General features: G+C 40.0%; 1 protein-coding gene across 1 annotated transcript in view; it reads left to right on the top strand.

Annotated features, from left to right (window-relative positions):
- The window catches only part of DPH6 (diphthamine biosynthesis 6), a 138,472-nt gene that overhangs the window by 37,682 nt on the left and 79,131 nt on the right, over nt 1–21,659 (top strand). Inside the window, exon 4 of the mRNA XM_068251796.1 lies at nt 21,192–21,265. Coding sequence (XP_068107897.1) covers nt 21,192–21,265 — 74 coding nt within the window. The remainder of the gene's footprint in view (nt 1–21,191; nt 21,266–21,659) is intronic.

The following is a 21,659-nucleotide window of genomic DNA, read 5'->3' as shown; positions in this document are numbered from 1 at the left end:
TAACACAGTGAGGCACTTGATTTGGCCTGAAACGCGTTGCCAGTGCTATTGAAGTTCATTTTAATATGAATCTGTCTCCATTGTGGTAAGCCAACTCAAACCTTATTTATTTTATTGTTTTTAATTAATTCTATCATTCTCGGGGTGCCTTTTTATCCTGTTGTGCTATAGTGCATATATTTTAGATCTTGGACTCTTCAGAGACTGCCATTGAGCACAATAAAACATTAAATCTGCTTTGTAAATTTGTGTTCTTTAAAATAAACCACGGGATATCTATAAAAAAAAAAGGTAATTTTTAGAAGCAGGAAGATAGATACAATTGTTTCTCATCCGTTTATTTTCACGAAGGAGGCTGCTAGCCCTGGTTCATGTCCTATTCTGTCTAAAGCATATGAATGCTGTCCTAGATTTTGTTGAAAATTTATTTTGGAAATGTATTAGTAGCATCTGCATACATAATAGGACACGGAGATCTTCAATTTCAAAATGTTTACCATAACCAGAAGGTGACACCATGTCGAGTCACATTGTAGTTTACTCATTAGTGGGTAGAAATTAAGGCTGTTTGTTGCTGAGATGTTGAGGTAGGAATATCTCCAGTCTCTCAGATCTTTTTGCCTCTGGGTGAATGCGCAACTAGTTTTAACATGTTGAGTTTCCTCTGTGGGAAGTGTAATATTTAAGAGCCCTGATTTATTCATATTCTTTTTACATTGGAAAGTTGTTTATGTTTATCTTTATCTTTTTAATTCAGTTATTCCACTTGGGAGAATAATACGTGGATTAGAAATGCAAAAGCCAGACAGTTTTTTTATTCAGTAGACACTTTTAGGGCTTGCACGTTGGATTTTTCTGACGTTGTTTAGGAATGTCTCCTAGGTAATTAATAATTTTTTTATTTTGTATATTTATAAAGCTGATATCTACTGCAGTGCTGTGCAAAGTAAATAATCATGTCACTAACAGTCCCTCATAGGATATATCCCTCCCAATATAATCCCTACCATATGCATAATGTCCTTAAAGGCTTGTACACATTAGAGTAAAAAATCATGCAAAAATGATGAACGCTGCATCGTTCCGATGTTGTTTGAAAAAATGTAGCAAAAGACTGTTTTAGATAAACGATCTATGGTGATTCTTGTAAATTTTGATTGACTGACACTCTAAATACTCTATGAAGTTATAAGTATAGTGGGCTTTAAAACATTAGACACAGTAAAAAAAAAAAATATATATAAAACATAAAAACACCGATGCAATATCAGTTGAGAACATATTTACAATTAATTAAATGATAACATTGCCCTTTGCAATTATCAGATTGTCTTGTAATTAAATAATTCAGTGCAAACAAAGCAGAGAAAGTTTTCCACCTCCATCACCCCCCTCTTCCAAAATACAGCAGAAGGTTTTCTGCATTGTTTACACAGTTCTCAGTATACTTCAGTATTTCTAAGGGAAGTATAAGTCTGAATTGTTAATCCTTCCAGTTTTGTGTTGGCCATATTGCCAGTGTTTAGGATGAGCTGAGAAATGTAGACATGTGTTCTCCTTCATGAACCACACCTTTCCTGATTCAGTCCCATCAATTAATTTGAGCTGTGCCAAAATGTGTGAGGTCCTCAGCCCTGGAGTACTAGAGTTCCACGTCCCTGCTGTAGAACAGATAAAATTTGAGTTTCATACCACTTTAGTTATCTTTAAAGTCTAGATTTAAAAAGGCAATTGGACAGTAGCTTTGACGCAAGGCATAGTAAAGTGGTACAAAATGATCCAAACTGTAAATCTACCAATGTAACAACACACTCATACTTATGCCTATATAATTCCAAAGAACAATGTCTTTATCTTCGTTAATGTAGTGTAGTAACACCCTTCGTTAAGTTCAGGTCAAAAAACAACTTTTAGAGCTTTTGCCCAGAGCTTAAAGCGGATCCGAGATAAAAAACTAACTATAACAAATAACTTGTCTATATATGTTATCTAAAGTTTAGTTAGTTTACACAGCAAATCTAGCTGCAAACAACTTCAACAGTATATGATTATTTCTTCCTGTGATATGAGAGCAGCCATGTTCTGCTTGTCACATTACACACAGGCAAGCTGATCTGTATCTCCAGTCCTCAGCCTGTGAACACTTCACTCCCCTCTCCTCCTCCTCCCTCCTCCCCTCTGCCTCTGAAATCTCTGGCTAGTAACACACTCTTCCTCCTGCCCAGACTGAGCTCCCATAATCCCTTGCTACATGGGTCTTAAAGTGCCAAGGCACTGGAGAAGCTTGGGGTGAGACTTGTTTTGTTTAAAGGAAATTATAGTATTGAAGTATTTGGCTTGAGGAATGCCCTATAAACTACCAGTATATGAAAGGAACACAATTATACAATGAGTAAAAGTTTATCTCGGACATACTTTAACCTTGATGCAGTGCCAGCTAACTTCGGCCACTCTATGTCCATAGTATGATGTACACTCTTTTGCAAGTCACATTGAGGGGAAGGTGGATGGGCTGTTGCATCACACTGTAGACTGAGAGGAGATGGAACTGCATTCAGGATGATCTCCAGGCAACTGCTTTGGCAGTTGACTTTTCCCACAGGTCTTTTACACCACTATAATAATGAGGATGAAGTAACAGAAGAGTGTTGTACCTACTGGCAGATTCACCAGAATGTAACACGCCCGTCAGCGTGAGTTATTTTTAATGAGCGGATGCTACGCACGGTCCTAGCAACATATCGTGCGCTCTTTAGTTATGGCCGATCCTTCTAAATGCCACGTAATAGTGGCATAGAGCAACCACGATACTTCACTAGCGCGCCCACTACTACGTTAATTAACATAGTAGTGCCCGTGCTAGCGATGTTTCGTGCTCGGGCTGCCATCACTATTGCGCGGCATTTGGAAGGACCTTCCATAACTAAAGAGCGCACCCTACGCTGCCAGAACTGCAAATAGCATGCCCTCGTTAAAATTAACTTGCGAACCTTAAAATAACATGCGCTGATGTGCGCAATACTTTTAGTGAATCTGTCTCCATGTTAGCCATCAGTTGAAGAAAGACGTTTTTTAATCCACATAACAGATGCACATACACATATCCTAAGATTTCTTCCTTTATCCTCAAGAAGTTTGGAATCAGGATGATACCGTTTATTGGCTAAAAAAGAGTAAACTTTCATCTAATCACCCCTCTTCAGACTCCTACAGACACGTACACGTTTTAAGTTAGCCAATAAATGGTATCATCCTGATTTAAAACTTCTTTGAGGACGAAGGAAGATATTTTAGGAAATGTGTATCAGCATCCTGTTATGTGGACATTTATTAAGAAAGTTTTGTACTACTTTAGGTATGCTTTAAATATATCTGTCTTATCTGTATTTAAACACTTCAAAGAGATCTTTTCACCTTCTTTTAAAATGTATAGGAAAGTGCACAGTGGTTTCACCAGTATCTCTTGGAAATTAGTGTAATATTTTGGCGAGCCCATCAGGTCCTGGCAATTTTCTATTTAGGGATTTTAGAAGTTAGTCAGTCATGATGCCCTCTTCCATTTCCCCACAGATCTATAGTTGCAGGACTGGTAGTCCTCCTGGCTCTGTGAGATATTTTCCAACCCTCTGTTTAATCATGTGGCCAGAAGATGTAGAGCTAGTTATAAACAACTTGATTATTCTTTGAGAGCATTAGCAATTTCAGGAGACTGAAGTTCTGTTTCTTGCTTCTGTGACTTAATGTGATGAATATAGAGTGCTTACCTTTTCTTCCTGATTGCCCTTGCAAGCATCCTTCAACATTTATTACTGATCTCATACATTTTGTTTGTTAGCTTGTGTTGCTTCTGTTTAATCTCCGTGCGTGGAATTTCCTGCAGTTTGGTTCTTTATGCTAAGTTCATTTAGGATTTGGGTTTTTGGTCTTTAATAGCTTTTTCTATCATTATAACACTGTCTATTGTAGATTGAAGTTTATGCCTTGCTTTTTTTTTCTGTGTCTGTTGTGAAACAAGTTGCTCTCTTCTCACAGGGTTCACTTCAGTGTTTCTTGGGTATTGTTTAGATCGAAGTAGCCTTTAAAGAGGAGCTTGTCAGCCATACTAGCTTAGGAAAAAAAAACACATACCGGTATGCTGTATAAGTACTTTTGTACTTCTATACTTGCTCTACTTACATAACACATGTATTGCACTTTCTACATTTTGATTTCAGTGAATTTTATATAGTAAATCAAGAGAATTCTGCTCCTGGCATTTGCCATTTTGGATTTCCATAGCGTGAAGCCAATCTTGACATTATTTCCTCCCTTAAAGATAATCTGTACTCTAAAATTCTTACAACAAAAAGCATACCATTCTATTCATTATGTTCTCTTGGGCCCCTCTGTGCAGTTTCTGCCACTCTCTGCTGCAAACCTGGCTTGTAATTGTCAGTTTTAGGCAGTGTTTACAAACAAACTAACCAGCTTGTGATAGGCTCACATAAGCAGAGTGTGTGAGTCATACAGAGCCTGCAGGGGGCCTGGAGAGGGTGTGTATAGCTTCTATCCAATCACAAGCAGCCCTGCACATTCCAGTCTGAGTGCCTCAGCCACACAGAGCCGACAGAGGAGAGAAGATTAGATCATATAACAGAGATAATACAGTCACTATGCAAGTAGGAAAGGCTGCAGTAAGCCAGACCACATTAGAACAGGCATAGGAACTTATAGGATAGAAGAAATAATGATGAACATTTTGTTAGAGTCTCTTCAATTTCCCCGGCCAATTTTCTTTGAAGTCTAAGTGCTTAGCCTTTGGGGTACAGACCCTTTAGCCAATAACCATCTTCTATTTTTATTGGGTAGTTGTTTTGCCCAAAACAGCAATCTCTTATGCCTGGTACACACCATGCAATTTTTCATCAGATAGATTGGTCGAATAGATTATTTCCGACAGGTCCGATCTAATTTTCGATTTGTTTTACTGATCAATTTTCCAATCACTTCTATACAAAATCGTTTAGAAAAAGGATCGGTAAGGAGATCGGACCTGCGGGAAATAATGATTTCGACCTGTCTATCTGACGGGGAATTGCATGGTGTGTACCAGGCATTACAGAGGCAATGGCTTCTTCTTTGGGCCTGCATTTTGGTCATAGAACCACTGGTTATAAATCTAGTGGACAGTTTTGGAATAAATCTAGTGGACAGTTTTGGATGGGAGTTTTCCATAAGTGGGTCTCTTGTGTGCAATGGCAGGGAGATAAGACTCATGAGAGAGAGGCACCCCCATAGCCTGTTGTCTTTTCTCCTGAGTTTTCTCCAAGGAGATATTTTCATCAATCATTACCAATATTAGGGCCTGTTCAGACTGTCAGCGTATGAAGAACGCGTATAAAATCAAAGAAACGCAAGTTGAAAAACGCATGCGTTTTTCTTGCGTTCTACTGCGTTTTCTATTGCGATTTGCACACACACGTGACCCAGGGAAAAAAAAAGAATTATGGGAACCGCAGAGGGAAACGTACGTTTTTGATACGCGTCCATAGACTTTCATTGCGTCCGTTTCTATGCGTGACGGACAGAACTGCATGCAGCAATGTGAATAAGAAACGTATGCGTCTTATACGCATACATGTGAACTAGCCCATTCAAAAGCATTAGGAACCGTTTCTATGCGTTTTTGGTACCCGGACACGTTCCCTGAAAACGGCTAGGAACGCGCATAGTCTAAACAGGCCGTAAAGTTCCGACCATGCAAGAAATTACTTACTATAACTTTGACTCTCTTGCCTACTTATTAGTACTTTTTCAATTGCTGAGTGCTGAAAAAAATATTTTTTAAGTTAAGATGAAAAAGTATCTCCTAGGAGAAAAAGTTAATTGGATAGAGGCCAGACAGAGAGATCAACTTTGAACATAGGTACAGTCATGGCCGAAATTGTTGGCACCCCAGAATTTTTTTCCCAGAAAATCAAGTATTTCTCACAGAAAAGTATTGCAGTAACACATTTTGCTATAATAGAGAAAAAAAAATACAATAGAGGAAAAGAGGGGCGCTCTGAGACTTGAAGCACACACTTCAATACATTCCCAATAGACAGGTCTCACCTGATCTTCAATTGGCTGGCACAGCGCTCTCGGCCACGGTTCGCCTGTGTCCCACAATGCCGAGCCAGGGACTGAGCTCTCCAGAATCTCGCTTGGGCTCGTGGGGCGGATATGACATCACTCTCCGGAACCCTCCGCGTCACAAAGATACTGTCATGGAAACCAGGACGCCCGTTCTGCTCAGGCGTAAGCTGCGCAGTGAACGGCGCCTGGACATCAGAGACAACAGTTGATAGGACTAATGGGAAACCGCCACTAGGACGGTATATACATAAGAGGGGCAATCAATTAATAAAATAGGGATTTATTAAGACAGACAACGTGTTTCACGAAGGTACACCCTCCGTTTTTTCAAGTCATTAATACAATGTCTATTATATACATTCCGAAAACGAACATCATTAGAAGTTAGCCAATTGGCTTTGTGTAGGTAGAGAGTATGGACCATATTACTCCTAATAGCACTACATAGAAACAGTAATGCCTCTAAGAGAAGGGCAGACGAATCACAGATTTATGCAATATGAAAAAAAGAAGACAGTAGTGCATGTATCCAAATAATTGGCAGGAAAGAGAGGAGTAGAGTACAAAACCATAGATGCAAGTAACCAGGATAAAGACACCTAGTGCAGCAGAGCAGGAAAAAGGATACCAGGGAGAAATATATTGCATCACCTTGGCACAATATTTTAAAATTATATATATATATAAAATTTTATCAAAAAATAAAGTTATTTATATATATATATATATATATATATATATATATACACTGGCTATCACAGTCAGTTCTACACAACAATACTACCAATTAGGGGGAGGGAGGGGGTGGAACAGGGGGGGGAAAGGGGAGGGGGGGGAAGGAGGGAAGAAAATGAGATAGTTGGTATTAAAAAGCCAATATTCAATTGTCACTGTACAATGGGCTGGAGGTGGCTCATCTCTTCTAAACATTTATTCAAGCCACTTGGCTCCAAGGTCTCCAACTTAGGGATCCAAAAGGACTTGCGTCTACACAGGACGCGGAACCTTTCGTATTTATTTGGATAGTGAACTTGTTCTATGATGGTAACACTGAAGACCTCAAAATTCCTGTTGTGGACAAAATGAAAATGGTTGGACTCTCCATGTTTCAATTCGCCCTTCGCAATGTTGGATCTGTGTTTATTCAGTCTAGCCTGAAACTTCTGAGTTGTGCGGCCTACATAGGCAAGGTTACACGGACAGCTTAATAAATAGATTACATGTGTACTTTGACAAGTTACATGGCTTTTTATACAGTACTCTACACAGGAATTGGTTGACAATGGTTTTACAGCACAGACTGCGTATGGATTTACATGAAAAACAGCCAGGCCTTTCAGAGGTCCTGGTCTGTATACTATTGTTGGTGTTGGACTGTTGCTTAGAGGCAAGTCTACTAGGTGCTATGTGGCCTCTAATAGTCTTGCCTCTTCTGTAAATTACCTTAGGTTTCATGGGCAAGGTCTGCTTAAGTATGGGATCACTCAACAGGACAGGCAAGTACTTATCAAAAATCTTCCTGCAGTCACCTGCCTTTCCAGAAAAATGTACAATAATTGGCAGGCTATTAGTAATTATATTTGCGGCATCAATACATTTTTCTTGAGCAGTGGCGCTAGGCAGGAGACAATCCTGCTGTGAGAGGTTAGAAGCTCTTTCATAGGCTGATTCTATTAAGGTTCCAGGATAATGTTTTTCCAAAAATCGCGATTTCAAGATCGCAGATTGTTGGTGATAGTCGTCGTTCTTCGTACAATTGTGGCGCAGTCGTTAAACTGGCCGAATGGTACATTTCTCAGCCATGGTTTATAATGGGCACTATGATAGTTCAGATACCCATTGCGATCAGTAGGCTTAAAATAATTGGTAGTGCTAATAGTAGCATTCTCAGGGTCTACCTGTATTTCCAAATGTAAAAAGTGAACCTTCAAGGCATCTGTTTCCAATGAAATGATAATCCCAGCTTGTTCCCAAATTATGTAATTTGGTAATCCTAAAATTTCATGATGCCTTGCACACATTTAAGACACCCAGAGGCAGCAAAACAACCCCAAAACATTGAACCTCCACCATATTTTACTGTAGGTGCTTTATTCTCCTCTTTGTTGGCCTCATTCCGTTTTCGGCAAACAGTAGAATGATTTGCTTTACCAAATAGCTGTATCTTGGTCTCATCTGTCCACAAGATGGTTTCCCAGAAGAATTTTGGCTTACTCAAGTACATTTTGGAAAACTGTTGTCATGCTTTTTTTAATGTCTCTGTGTCAGCAGTGGTATCCTCCTGGGTCTTCTGCCATATTGTTTCATTTAATTTAAATGAAGATAGTTGGCGCTGATGCTCTGTAAACCTGCAGGACAGCTTTGATTTCTTTGGAAGTTGTTTGGGGCTGCTAATCCACTATCCGGACTATCCTGCGTTGCAATTTTTCTCTTCTGTCCACATCCATGGAGATTGGCTACAGTGCCGTGGGCAAAGATGGGCTTCTGACTAATTTGGAGTAGAAAGCTATTTGGAATTTAAATGCTAATGAAGCACTGATTAATCAGTTGTGACCGCGGATGACGAGGGGTTAACTCTCCCAGAAGTCTGCGCGACAGTCTACGCTCCATTACGCATAATAGGAGAACAGTGAGCCGCGTTGCATGACTCACTACTGCGCTTCCTCTTTCAAGCCGGAAGGAGGAAGCACGGTAGTGAGTTGTGGAATACGGCTCACAGTTCTTCTGTGATGCGGAATGGAGTGCAGACTGTCGCGCACACTTCTCCAGAAAGTTAACCCCCGGTCTCCTGCGGTCACAGCTGATTAATCAGCGTTTTATTAGCATTTAAATTCTGAGTAGCTTGCCCATCTCTGGCCATGGGTTGTAAACTTTTTGATAATGTTGCGCACTGTGGACAAAGGCAAATCTAAATCTCTGGAGACAGCCTTGTAACCTTGATATTGTTATTTTTCCACAATTTTGGTTCTCGAGTCCTCAGACAGTTCTCTTCTCCTCTTTCTGTTGTCCATGCTTAGTGTGGCACACAGACACACAGTGCAAAGACTAAGTGAATGTCTCTCCTTTGTATCTGCTTTTAGGTGTGATTTTTAAATTGCCCACACCTGTTACTTGCCCCAGGTGAGTATAAAGGAGCATCACATGCTTGAAACAATCTTCTTTAGCCACAATTTTGAAAGGGTGCCAATCATTTTGTCCAGTCAATTTTTGGGAGTTTTGTGTGACATTAAGTCCAATTTGCTTTTTCCCACCTCCTTTTTTTGTTTTGTTTCAAGACACACAAAGGGTATAAACATGTGTATAGTAAAACATGCGTTACCGCAATACTTTTCTGTGTGAAATACTTGATTTTCTGGAGAAAAAAAATCTGGGGTGCCAACAATTTCAGCCACGACTGTACATATGGTGCATATGCAATTAATTTTTTCTCCTAGATGATATTTTCAAAATTGTCAATAAAATGGGTTTTGAACAACCAGCAAGCAAGAAAATAGCAAGAAAAAGCCTAATAAATGGTCGATCCAATTGTATGCTCGATAGCAATAACATAAGGATTTGTCTAAGGCGACAGACAGAAGAGTGATTGACATCGCAGTGTATCAAAGTAACAATAAAACCTAGTGACACAGTAGGAAACCAGCATCAAGTCCAGCTACACCCTGCTGGCATAGGCACTACATTCTTCAGAGACATGCTGTACCCTCTGATTTGGATCGTTTTGGAGTATTCATAATGCTGTAGAACTAAGTCAAAGATCTACAAGAACAACTTGAACATCAAAGAAGTTTATTGAGATCTTACGGTTAGTGACATTCTGCTACAGTCACCTAACCTCAACCCCACTGAACATTTATTCTTGTAGACTCAGAAAGCTAAGCACTCAGTAACATCAGACTATGCCTGTAGAACATTCTGAAACTGTCTTGGGATAACGTGGATTATCAAGTTTTGGTTTTTTTACAAACTTGTGCAGTCCATGCCAATTCAGGGGCAGGCTGCCAATAAAGCAGACCTGAACTTAGAACTTCCTTTCTGCCCTGAAAGATAAGCAACAGCATAATAGCCTTATAAACAATTAAAATATTTCTTTGTTGCAGCTGATAGAATTGCAATAAATCTGCAATGTGTCTACTTACTGCTTTCATGGAAACAAAAAAAGGGTTAACCTCCTGTATTTACATATTAGCTGTGTCTGCCGAGGACTGGCAAATTTCTGTGCTGTCACCGCTAAGAGATCAAAGGAGGAATTAGGCTCTTCTCTCTAAAAGCACACAGGGTACATTTCTCTGTTCCTTGTGTCCTGCACAAGAGTTCAGGTCCACTTTAAAGCAAAAGGGCAAAGATGTTTAGATACCTAGAAATTCATGTGTGTGTTTTTACAAACATGCAGTTCTTTATTGAAGTTTTGTAAAAACATTTGTTAAATTAGAAAACAGTGCACAAATAGTCTAGTGGTCTCAGACTTCTGGCCCCCACTGTTTTTAGTGCATTGTTTATTATTGCACTGTAACACGAAGGGGCTATGAAGCACTATTAAGCACTGATTTAAGGTACACACTATGAGATTTTCTGACAGATTTACTGTCAGATCGATTATTGCCAACATGTCCGATCTGATTTCCGATCGATTTCCGAATATTTTCTATTCACTCCTATCAGAAATTAATTGTAAAATGCTCGGAGATAGATTGGAAATCAGATCAGACATGATGGAAATAATCGATCTGCCAGAAAATCTCATAGTGTGTACCTAGCAAAAGGCTAAATTGGGTTTATAGAGGTATGATGCTACTCACAGGAAAAGTTAGTTTAAAAGCACTCTATTCCATTGTTAAAAGAGCAATATGTTATATTTTTTCCACACTCTCACACTGTACTGGGTGACAAAGTAGCATGCAGGCGTAAAGGTAAAAATGCTTTTCATTCATTCACTTTCTGGAAGGTGTAAAAAACGATAACAACAACAAAAAAACACTCTTTCAACAAGGTGGTTCTTTTCTTTTTTTTTCCTTTTTTTTGTGGAGAGGTGCATAGGAATTTGACGGTACACACACCATAATGTTAGATACAATATGTAGCCTAATTCAAATCATAGCAAGCGTGAGGGTTGCAGCCAGAGTCTATGGGTAATTACTAGCCAATTGTGTAATGTTGATACATTTGTTTTGTGATACTTTTCTTATTTTGAGTTTTTGTTTATTTGCATGTGGCAAGGAGAACTAATAACAATATCACAGGAGAAATGGGTCTTGCGAAAAGCATTTTTTTCTGGCTTCATTTCTTGTCTAGGAATATCTAGGAAAAATGAATAGTGAGATGCATCATCTCTACTTGGTTCTCCAAAAATGATTATGAGTAAAGATTACATTTAACAGAATCACTACTCTTTGTAGTAGGCTTTGCCTTTGAAATGGTTGTTTAAAAATGTTGTTAACTGATGGTTTATAAATGATTGTTTACACCCAGAAAGATGTATGACAACTGTTATCCAAGGGGCTTTAGGGGGCTCGAAGGAATTTTCCCACAAAGTGGTACTTTGTAGGCAAAAGTATATGACCTTTGTATGGCGGAAATTAGATTTTGCTATCTATTTAGAAAAGAGTGAAAATGGTTAATATGTGGAATATCTTACCATAAGCAGTAGTTCTGAAAATATGCGTCTAAAAGGGTTGTCTGTGCTTTATTTTTTATTATGAAAACTGTTAGAATTTAAGTATTATATGCTTGAATTCGTAGGCCTCAGTTACTTTAACTGAGTTTAGTTTAACCCATTCGCCTTCCGTCGTTTTCACTTGAGAAATGTTCACCTCCCATTCATTAGCCTATAGCTTTATCACTACTTATCACAATGAACTGATCTATATCTTGTTTTTTCCGCCACCAATTAGGCTTTCTTTGGGGGGTACATTTTGCTAAGAGCCACTTTACTGTAAATGCATTTTAACAGGAAGAATAAGAAAAAAACTGAAAAAATTTATTATTTCTCAGTTTTCAGCCATTATAGTTTTAAAATAATACATGCCTCCATAATTAAAAGTCACGTATTGTATTTGCCCATATGTCCCGGTTATTACACCGTTAAAATTATGTCCCTATCACAATGTATGGCGACAATATTTTATTCGGAAATAAAGGTGCATTTTTTCCGTTTTGCATCTATCACTATTTACAAGTTTGAAATAAAAAAAATATAGAAATATATCATCTTTACATTGATATTTAAAAAGTTTAGACCCTTAGGTAAATATTTACATGTTTTTTTTTATTGTAATGGTTTTTTTTATATGAGGCTAGATTCACAGTGGGACGTTGCGTTTTGATGCCACGTTAAAGTCGCACCGCAAGCTTACAACGCAACGCGCCCAAAAAGTGGCAACGCAGCGTTACCGTCGCATACAGCAGATACAGTAAAAAATACAGCCAATGAAAAGTATGCTTCCAAGTCATTACTGAGCATGTGCAAACAGTCCAACGCAGCTAATAACGTGTATAACGCACTGCATGCAGTACTTTTAATTAACGTGCAGCGTTAGTCACTAACGCAACGTGTGCACTGTGAATGGGGCATTGATTTTTCATTGCAGTGAGTTATTCTGCTTTAAATGCTGTTTTAACGTGCGACTTAAACGTCCCCCTGTGAACTTAGCCTCAAACATTTTATTTGGGTAGTTTTGGGAGGGTGGGATGTAAACAATAGGTTTAAAATGTAAATGTGTGTTGATTTTATTTTTTTTTTACTTTTGGTTGTAGTATTACTTTTTGGCCACAAGATGGCGGCCATGAGTTTGTTTACATGACGTCACTCTAAGCGTAACACATGCTTAGAGCGACGCATGTGGGAGGTAACAGCCAGAAAAGGCGAAGCTTCCGAGAGAAGCTGTCGCTTTTTCAGCGGGGGAGAGGAATCAGTGATCGGGCACCATAGCCCGATTCACTGATTGCCTGGCTAGCGAACCGCGGGCCGGGAGCGCGCATGGTTCCTGGACGTAGTTTCTACATCCAGGAACCAAAATAGGTTAAAGACTTGATTTGCAGAATCTCCCTTTAAGGAGAATTTCTCTTAGAGATAAATAAAGACAGTTCTGATTTTCAGTAGAACATTGTACTGGAACTCCCAAGGCTGTATCAGAGGTATCCAGTGCAGAGGCCAGACCAGCTGGCGACGAACAACATAAATATGAGCCATTGTTATGAAAATATTCTCACAAGTACATTAAACAATGGTCTCCTTAGAACAAGGGGACAGGTCATTGGAAAATGGAATTTTCCAGTGCATGCGCAGTAAAAGACTGTGCTTGTCATGATATCACAGGTTCTTATCAGCCAATAGCAGGCGATGAGTTATTGATCTGTCCCTGCTCAGATGATGTCACATTTAACCCTTTAGAGGTCAATATAAGAGGAGCAAAGGTGGACTCCCGAGGCTACTTCTGACTGAGGACTTTATTCACTCCTTTTCCTACTTTCATTCTACGTGATCTGTATGCTGTATATATGCCTAGCAAAAAGGTTTTATTTGTTGCTGTATCTGTTCTTAAGATTTATGACATATGTCAGAACAGTAAGTTAAAGTAAGTGAAATTCTCCCAGATGCAGTAACACAGAGCAGTAAACACCCAGGATAGCTTCTGTCCACTTTGTACAGTATCCACAACTTAAAGAGAATCTGTATTGTTAAAATCGCACAAAAGTAAACATACCAGTGTGTTAGGGGACATCTCCTATTACCCTCTGACACAATTTCGCCACTCCTCGCCGCATTAAAAGTGGTTAAAAACAGTTTTAAAAAGTTTGTTTATAAACAAACAAAATGGCCACCAAAACAGGAAGTAGGTTGATGTACAGTATGTCCACACATAGAAAATACATCCATACACAAGCAGGCTGTATACAGCCTTCCTTTTGAATCTCAAGAGATCATTTGTGTGTTTCTTTCCCTCTGCAGTTCTCATGCACTGAAGTTTCAGGCTGCTCGTTTCTTCCTGCAAACAGCTTTGCCCTTGTCTGTAATTCTTCAGTATGTGAAAGGCCAGCCAGCTTAGAGGACGATTTATCCAGCTTGTAAAAGATAAGAGAGAGAAGAGAGAAGCTGCTCTAATCCTAAATAACACACAGGCAGTGTGCATAGAGGGGCCTGTAAGGGGGAGTTCATAGCAGAACCACAACACTGAAGAACTTGGCAGCCTTCCAGACACAGGCCGACAAGTCTGACAGGGGAAAGATACATTGATTTTATCACAGAGACAGTGATAGTATAAAGTGCTGCAGTTAGCCAGAACACATTAGAATAGCTTTTGGAAATTGTAGGATGATAAAAAACAGGATGCAATTTTTGTTACGGAGTCTCTTTAAGTAAATATTTTCCTGGAGTTGGGATTCAACTGGTCCCAAAACTAAGCAAAATTTGGTTTACGTAATAAAAAGAAGTTCATAATTTGAATTGGACCACTTGGTCAAACGACTGATCAGCTGACAACATTTTCTTGTTTCTATAAATTTTGTTATGCAGAATGCCTTGATTCCATTGTGATCTTCGTCACTGCCGTTCATGCGTGGAGCTGTACTCATTACCAAATGTTCATAATTGGTTAGAGGATTCTCAGGAAGTATTGTACACAGTAAGAAATGAGAGACCCCCTTTGAGATGCTGGTGGCATCTAATGCACTTCCTCATCATTGGTGTCAAAAGTGTAAGTTAGAATAAGCCTTGCATCACTTCTGGGTGTCCTGAGGCATATGTATTGGTATGTCGCAGGTGAGCTGGGCGCAGGGTAAGCCGAATGACTGCTCGCTCTGCTACTGTGGCATTAAATACTATTTCCCCTCCGAGTTGTAGCAACTCTGAGGGAGGAGTAATTCGGAGTCCAGCGATTGCACCCCGTCCTTATGAGCCCCGCCCAGTATAACATTACTGCTATGTCTGGGCCTAGTTTCGGTATTGAGCACCGTGTGCCGCACCCACCGGCTTCGGCCCTGATTCCAAGCCAAAATTCAATTTCTTCATCCACCCAGTTAAAGTTGTCTGGCAAAGACACTAGGAAAAACCCAATGCATTCTGGTAAACGGCATCTGAGTTGAGTGATATTTAGGAAATGTCCACTCAGTATTAGAATCCTCATCTTGTGATACAAAGTGTCACATATCAGCACTGAATTTCATATACAGTATTTGCTTAAGTGGTTTGAAAGTGGTAGGGGCCAATTCACACGAGTGTTCAGGGCCGTTTCGTTTAGTCAAAGCTAAACGCTTTTCTGCAACCAAACAGAAAAGCATTTGGCATTAGTTTCTGTTGTTCAGTCTTCATGTTGTGCTTTAAGCCCCCTAGGGGGACACAGAAGTTTCGAATGTAGCCGATCTTGGATGCTACATGTAACAGTGCAAAAAGACAGTACAGTCTTTTAAAAAGTGCTTGCATTCTTTTGAATGGACAGCGCCAAAGCATTGAATGCCATGACCGCCGTGTTTTAACGCCCGTGTGAACAGGCCCTAAAAAAGGAGCAACCTAGACCTCTCAAAAAGAGTTTTACATTAGTCATATTACTGTTTTATAGAGTCCCAGCAAATCCTAAAGTCTGTGTGAAGAAGAAAATGTGAGAACTGACCAGCTCCAAGAAGGTTAAATATGTTTATGTAACTCCTAAAGGCTTGTGGGAGAGGTGCAGGCCCCGTGGCAGGTACGCAGCTGGGAGAGACGCCAGTTTGGTCCCCAGCCGATCAGTAACCTTTACACATGCTGTAACATCATCCGGATGTCTTGTTTTGTTTGCAGCTTCCAAATCTTAATAACTATCCCCCCTTCCCCCCCTTCCCTTCTCCTTCCCCGCCTCCCTCAGGCTGTTTGCAGTTCTGACTTGATGATTATTTCATTTATTTATTTTTTTATCTGATTAACTGACACATTGGGATCAAGACAGACAGAGGCCCCCTGAGGCTACACAACAATTTCATTTAAAGAAAAGTAGGAGGTTTGCGATACACGCCACATTTAATGGCTGTGTTTAGCAGGCAGAGAAAAATCACCTACCTCTCTGCAGGGGGGACGGAGTTTATCCTAAGGACCCGCAGTTTAGAAAAAAATTGATAATGGCTTCAAGGTAATTTACTGTTAAAGTTTTTTTTTTTTTCCCCTCATTAATATTACATTTCCGCCTGTAATTACGAGCTGTGTTATTTGACAATTAAACTCTCCAACGTCGTTTCTAATTTCTGCCCTGGACAATTTCATGCTTGGAAGAGATCACAGGATTAGGGATGCATATAATTGGGGAGTGGCCATTATAATCTGTAATTACATTAGTCTGCATACCATGGGACAGTCACAGATACTATGCTATAGAAAGTTTCATGTAAATTTAGTCCTGTTTTATGCTGGGAATACACGTTAAGTTTTTACTTTAGATAGATGGGTTCGATAGATAAATTCCAACCTGTCGGATCTGGTCGATTCTACTTTCGTTTCGATTCTCCTCATTCAAAAGAATGTAATTGATAAGAAAAGATAAGGAATCGAGAGGGGAATCGAGCAGTGAATCAAGAGTAGAATCTATCGAAAGCGAAAACGACGGCAAAAACGAACGCAAAAACGCATCGTGTATTCCCGGCATTAGAGGAATTGGTCTCTGGGCTCAAATCAGAGACTTTTATTTTATGGAAAAGCAATTATGAGATAACACAGAGGGCCGTATATTGTCACATAAACAGGGCTAGTTCTAGATAAATGGCCCCAATAGTGGTTATTGGGCAACTCCCCAGATAGCAGTCTTAGCTGGCTATTGTCCCTTCCCCCCAATACCTGGATTAGGTTGCCTTTGTTAACCCCCCCCCCCCCCGATAACAGCAGTAGCTGCTCATTGTTCCTCCACTCTCTTACCAGATAGCATCAGTAGGTGGCCTTTGTCCACTCCCCAGATCGGAGCATTTATCCTTCTCCAAATAGCATTAGGTTTTCAGTGTTCTCCCCAGGATTTTTATTCCAGCCGGGTGGCATGAAAAAGTAGCCGGGTGGGACGGCACGGGGAAATTTGGCGTTGTGGAAAATTAAATATGCACTAATTATGTTCCACACATGCGCCCATGTGTACGCTGGCAACCACGTGGGGCATGTGTATAGATGAAAGACGCAGCCCGGAGCTAGTGGTGCACACGGATAGGTAAAGTATAGGGGCGGGGGCCCATTGCACATTGGGGAGTAGGCGGCGGATACTTACAAGCTTGACAGTAGTGTCTGTGCACGATGACAGCCTTTCTGCATGCCTCTGCAGACTGTCGACTTAGCCTCAGGCGCTGGTCCCGCCTCTTACTACCGCTGAGCCAATGACTGCACAAGCTCGCCGGGAAGCGATGTGCAGATTCGGGAGCAGCGCGCGCGATAGCTGGCCACATGGTAATGACAGCTGGGAACGCAGCCAGCCGGTAATTGATTTTACCTGAGCGGCCCACCCACTGGGGAGAACACTGCATAATCCCCAAAAGAGATCAAGCACTTCCAAAAAATACACAAATCCAGAGTCTCATCACCATAGAGACAATGCAGACCAAGTATGTGCTACCCATGTTTCCTTGGGTCACTCCTGTTTACCACCACATGCCAAAACATGCTAATATGGTAATTGGTTCCTTCACCTAGATTGTGGTAGAGATATCAGACTGGAACATTAGATTGTGAGCTCCACTGAGGCACAGTTTGTAACATAACCATGGGCTCTAAGTTCTGCAAGTAAATTCACTTAATACAGTAACATACTGTATGAGCACTGCAGAGATCAAACATCTCTGCTGTAACACCATTCCATTTAGCAGCATTTGAGTAGGAAAAGCAATATTGCTTACATTGTGCAGTTTGTATGCAATATTTTGTATAATTGAACATACAGCAAGTGGATTAATTAACAGATTTTTTTTTTTATAACAATGCAAGTTCAATTGTCAGATCAGTTTCTACTAAACTAAAAAAAACTGAAATGTCAGTCATAACATAAAGGACAAGTAATGAGACGTGGTTTGACTCTCCACCTCAAAGTACATTGAGAGAAACTAAAACTATCCCGAGTAATATTTGACTGGCTCTCCTCCTATTTACACCAGATGACTACTGTGCTGCAAGTATATACTGTATAACTCACTGGGATCTCCAATTTGTATAAAGAGAAGGCAAATGTTCATAAGACAGACAGTGTAAAAAAAAAATTCTGAAGCTAAACAAAGACCTTTCAACTGTATACTTTACATCTACAATTTCTGGAAAAAAAATCCATTACACACAAGAGATGAAAATATCCACCCACCGCTCCTCACCGTTCGGGTTTCCCTGCTTTGCCTGTCACCGGCTCACATCTATGATGTTATGCAGTGACGCCTCGCCACTAGAGGGCATCATAGATATGAGTCGGTGGCTGGCAAGCAGGGGAACCCGAACGGCGAAGAGCGGTGAGTGAAAGCTTCCGCCGTGCACTCTGCTAATGGTGCCCTGTATGTGCAGGAAAGGGATGGACACGCTACGGGTAACGACTACTTTGCTACTCTGCAGCACTGCTCTGTGCATATTCGGAAGCAGCACTGGTTTTTGCTAGGTAACCCAGTGCGATAGCCGGCCACGTGGTGATGGCAGCTGGGAACACAGCCAGCCAGGCGGTAATTGATTTTACGCGGGCGGGCCGCCCACTTGATTGATCCTTAGAAGAACACTGGGTTTTCCCCACTGGGCCCATATTTGATGCAGAGCGCATGGAGCAAAGCGTTCTCATCTGTTTGTCCGGCATGCTCCCCCTTTCTTTCCCCTTATGCAAACACCAGCACTGATACCCAATAGTAGTGGTGAGTATATAAAACACATTCATTCAACAGTGTTGCAAAGGAGACTGCCAGGCGTAGATAATTAATGGGCTTGTGTTCTGTGTGGCTACTTACTGATGGAGAAACAGGTGATTTCTTTGCAGTCCAGATTTCAAGAGAGAACTGCTTCCTGCCTTGCAAAAAAGCTGCAGTTTGAGCCTCACCTCAGCTTTGTAAATTCTCAGCTGGCTGGAAATTGAAATGAAAATATAATTTTTAATAGCATGAAATTACAAAGACTTACATAGCACTAATTCATGTTTTTCAATTGCAGTCATTTCAGGCCCCTTGCACACTGCATTGCACCACATTACTCTTATATCTGTACCGCATTGCACAAATCCAATGTAAAACCGGCCTAAAGGAAACTAGGTATCAGGTTGTGTTAGAGAAATCTACTGTTTTTCTGAGCTTTGGGGTGGTCACATGATCAGGTGATCAGCCACTGAAAACACAGAGGAAGAGCAAACTACATGATTTATAGTGCATGGACGTATTGACAGTTTGCTCATTCTTTATTGCATAAGAAACTCGAAAAAAGGTTTGGGCTTAAAGGTGGCCACACACCATACAATTTTTTAAAATATCTGTTCAATTCAAAAATTGCAATCAATTTTTCTGACTGATTGCAACATTTTAAAAAAAATCTGACCAATGTACCACACAAGTGTGTTCAAATTTGTAACCAATTATGAAAAAAATGGTTGAAAACTCTGAGAAAATTGCTTGGAAGTATACTGCATGTAAGAAAATTGACAATCTAGCACACACCATTTAATTTTCATAAAAACTGATCAGAAAAATACAGCACACCCGATTGTTTGAATAAAAATGTGAAATCCAATTGGATTTCTTGCTCGAATACATTTTTCGTAAATTTGAACATTTTTATCGAAATGCTGTAAAATTGGATAGTTTTATTGTATCAATCATGTGTGGCCACCTTAAGAGTTAGCATCCCCATCTTCTCCCTGGTAGTCTAGATGATCCTGTGATGCCTTTTGCCACACCGTTGACTGCCATCAGCACCCTGCACTGTCAGTACAGAAATTGGGACTGCAGTTTGTATTTAATTCTTGTGTGTGGTGGCCTGCTCTTCCCTGTAAACTGCTGTTAGAGAATTGTGGAGGCATTGCTGAAGTAATTCCAATCCTCTGGCTGTAATATTTCCTTACTCCAAGTCACAGCAGCTGATCTGCATACTTGTTCCAGGTGGGTGATTTAAAAAAGTATTAAATGACAACTGCATAAAAAAACTGAATAAAAAGACCTCCTCAAGTTTATTTGTTGCTCCAATTCATTCTCAAACATCTTTTTTCTCTTTCATATCCACTTTCCACTAGAGGACATGATCTGCACATGGAGGAAAAACGTTTTAGCCATTGATTTAGGAAAGGGTTCTTTACAGTAAGAGTGATTAAGATGTGGAATGCATTGCCACAGGAAGTTGTTATGGCAAACTCTATACCTGCATTTAAAGCAGGCTTAGATGCTTTCCTTGCGTTGAAAGACATCTATGGCTACAATTACTAGGTAATGCCTAATGATGTTGATCCAGGGATTTTATCTGATTGCCATCTGGAGTCGGGAAGGAATTTTTCCCTTTTGGGGCTAATTGGACCATGCCTTGTAAGGGTTTTTTCGCCTTCCTCTGGATCAACAGGGATATGTGAGGGAGCAGGATGGAGTTGTACTTTGTACTGGTTGAACTTGGTAGACGTATGTCTTTTTTCAACCAAAATAACTATGTAACTTTCAAATATAATAATAAAAAAAATAATTCTGCTCTTGAAAAATTAGTTTGTCTTGGTTACGGTTTTCAATTTCCTGTCAGGTGGCAATTCCACAGATTTTGCTGTAACAACTTCTCCCAGGAAGAGTCTATTGTACCGCAAGGTTACTCTTTGGACTTGTCAGTCAAGCAGGCATTTTCTTTAATTATCTTTTTCAATTCCCAGGCATTAGTTAGAATACTGACGAGTAGTTTAAACAAGGTCTGAACACTATTCTGATGTTTTCTGCTGATTTATAAATGTTGCTTCTACTAGTATTTAGTCCGTTGACACTTCATGGAATTCCCCTTTAAAATGCAGAAAAGTAGCATATTTGAAGAAGCTGGCAAAGGCTGCTTCCATATACCTGGTGTGACATTTCTGACATACGTTTTCTTGTGACTGTGTCTCTGTGATCAGATTACTGTTGTTCATTTGTAAATTGACACATATTGGTTATTTTTCTTACAGGAAAAGGAAAATGTGGAAGCTGTGTCTGTGGGAGCCATTTTGTCAGACTACCAACGAGTTAGAGTGGAAAATGTGTAAGATATTATGTCTGCCTGTTGGGGATCTTTTTGTCCCATGTCCCATTTTTTTTTTTGCTTGATTATTTCAATAATCATCTTGTTTAAATCAATTTTAACTAAACTGCACTTTGCAGGAGAGTGTAGTAGTGCTAACCGTCAGTTAAAGTGTACCCGAGGTGACATATGGCATGATGAGATACATGTTTATGTACAGTGCAAAACATATCAATAACTAGGCTGTTTTATTTTGCTGCCTAAAAGAGTTAATTGTCAGGCATGCAAGTGAAAGCTTCTGTCTTGTCGGTACCTTGTCGGGGATATAGTAAACCTAACTGATAAGCAAACTAAAGCCATAAGGCTACTTTCCCACCAGGATGTTGCGTTTTAGCGGACGTTATGGTCGTGGTGG

Source organism: Hyperolius riggenbachi, chromosome 9, assembly GCF_040937935.1.
Source record: "Hyperolius riggenbachi isolate aHypRig1 chromosome 9, aHypRig1.pri, whole genome shotgun sequence".
Classification (NCBI taxonomy): Eukaryota; Metazoa; Chordata; class Amphibia; order Anura; family Hyperoliidae; genus Hyperolius; species Hyperolius riggenbachi.
The sequence above is the reverse complement of the archived record's forward strand: the minus strand, read 5'-3'. Positions and strand labels throughout refer to the sequence as shown.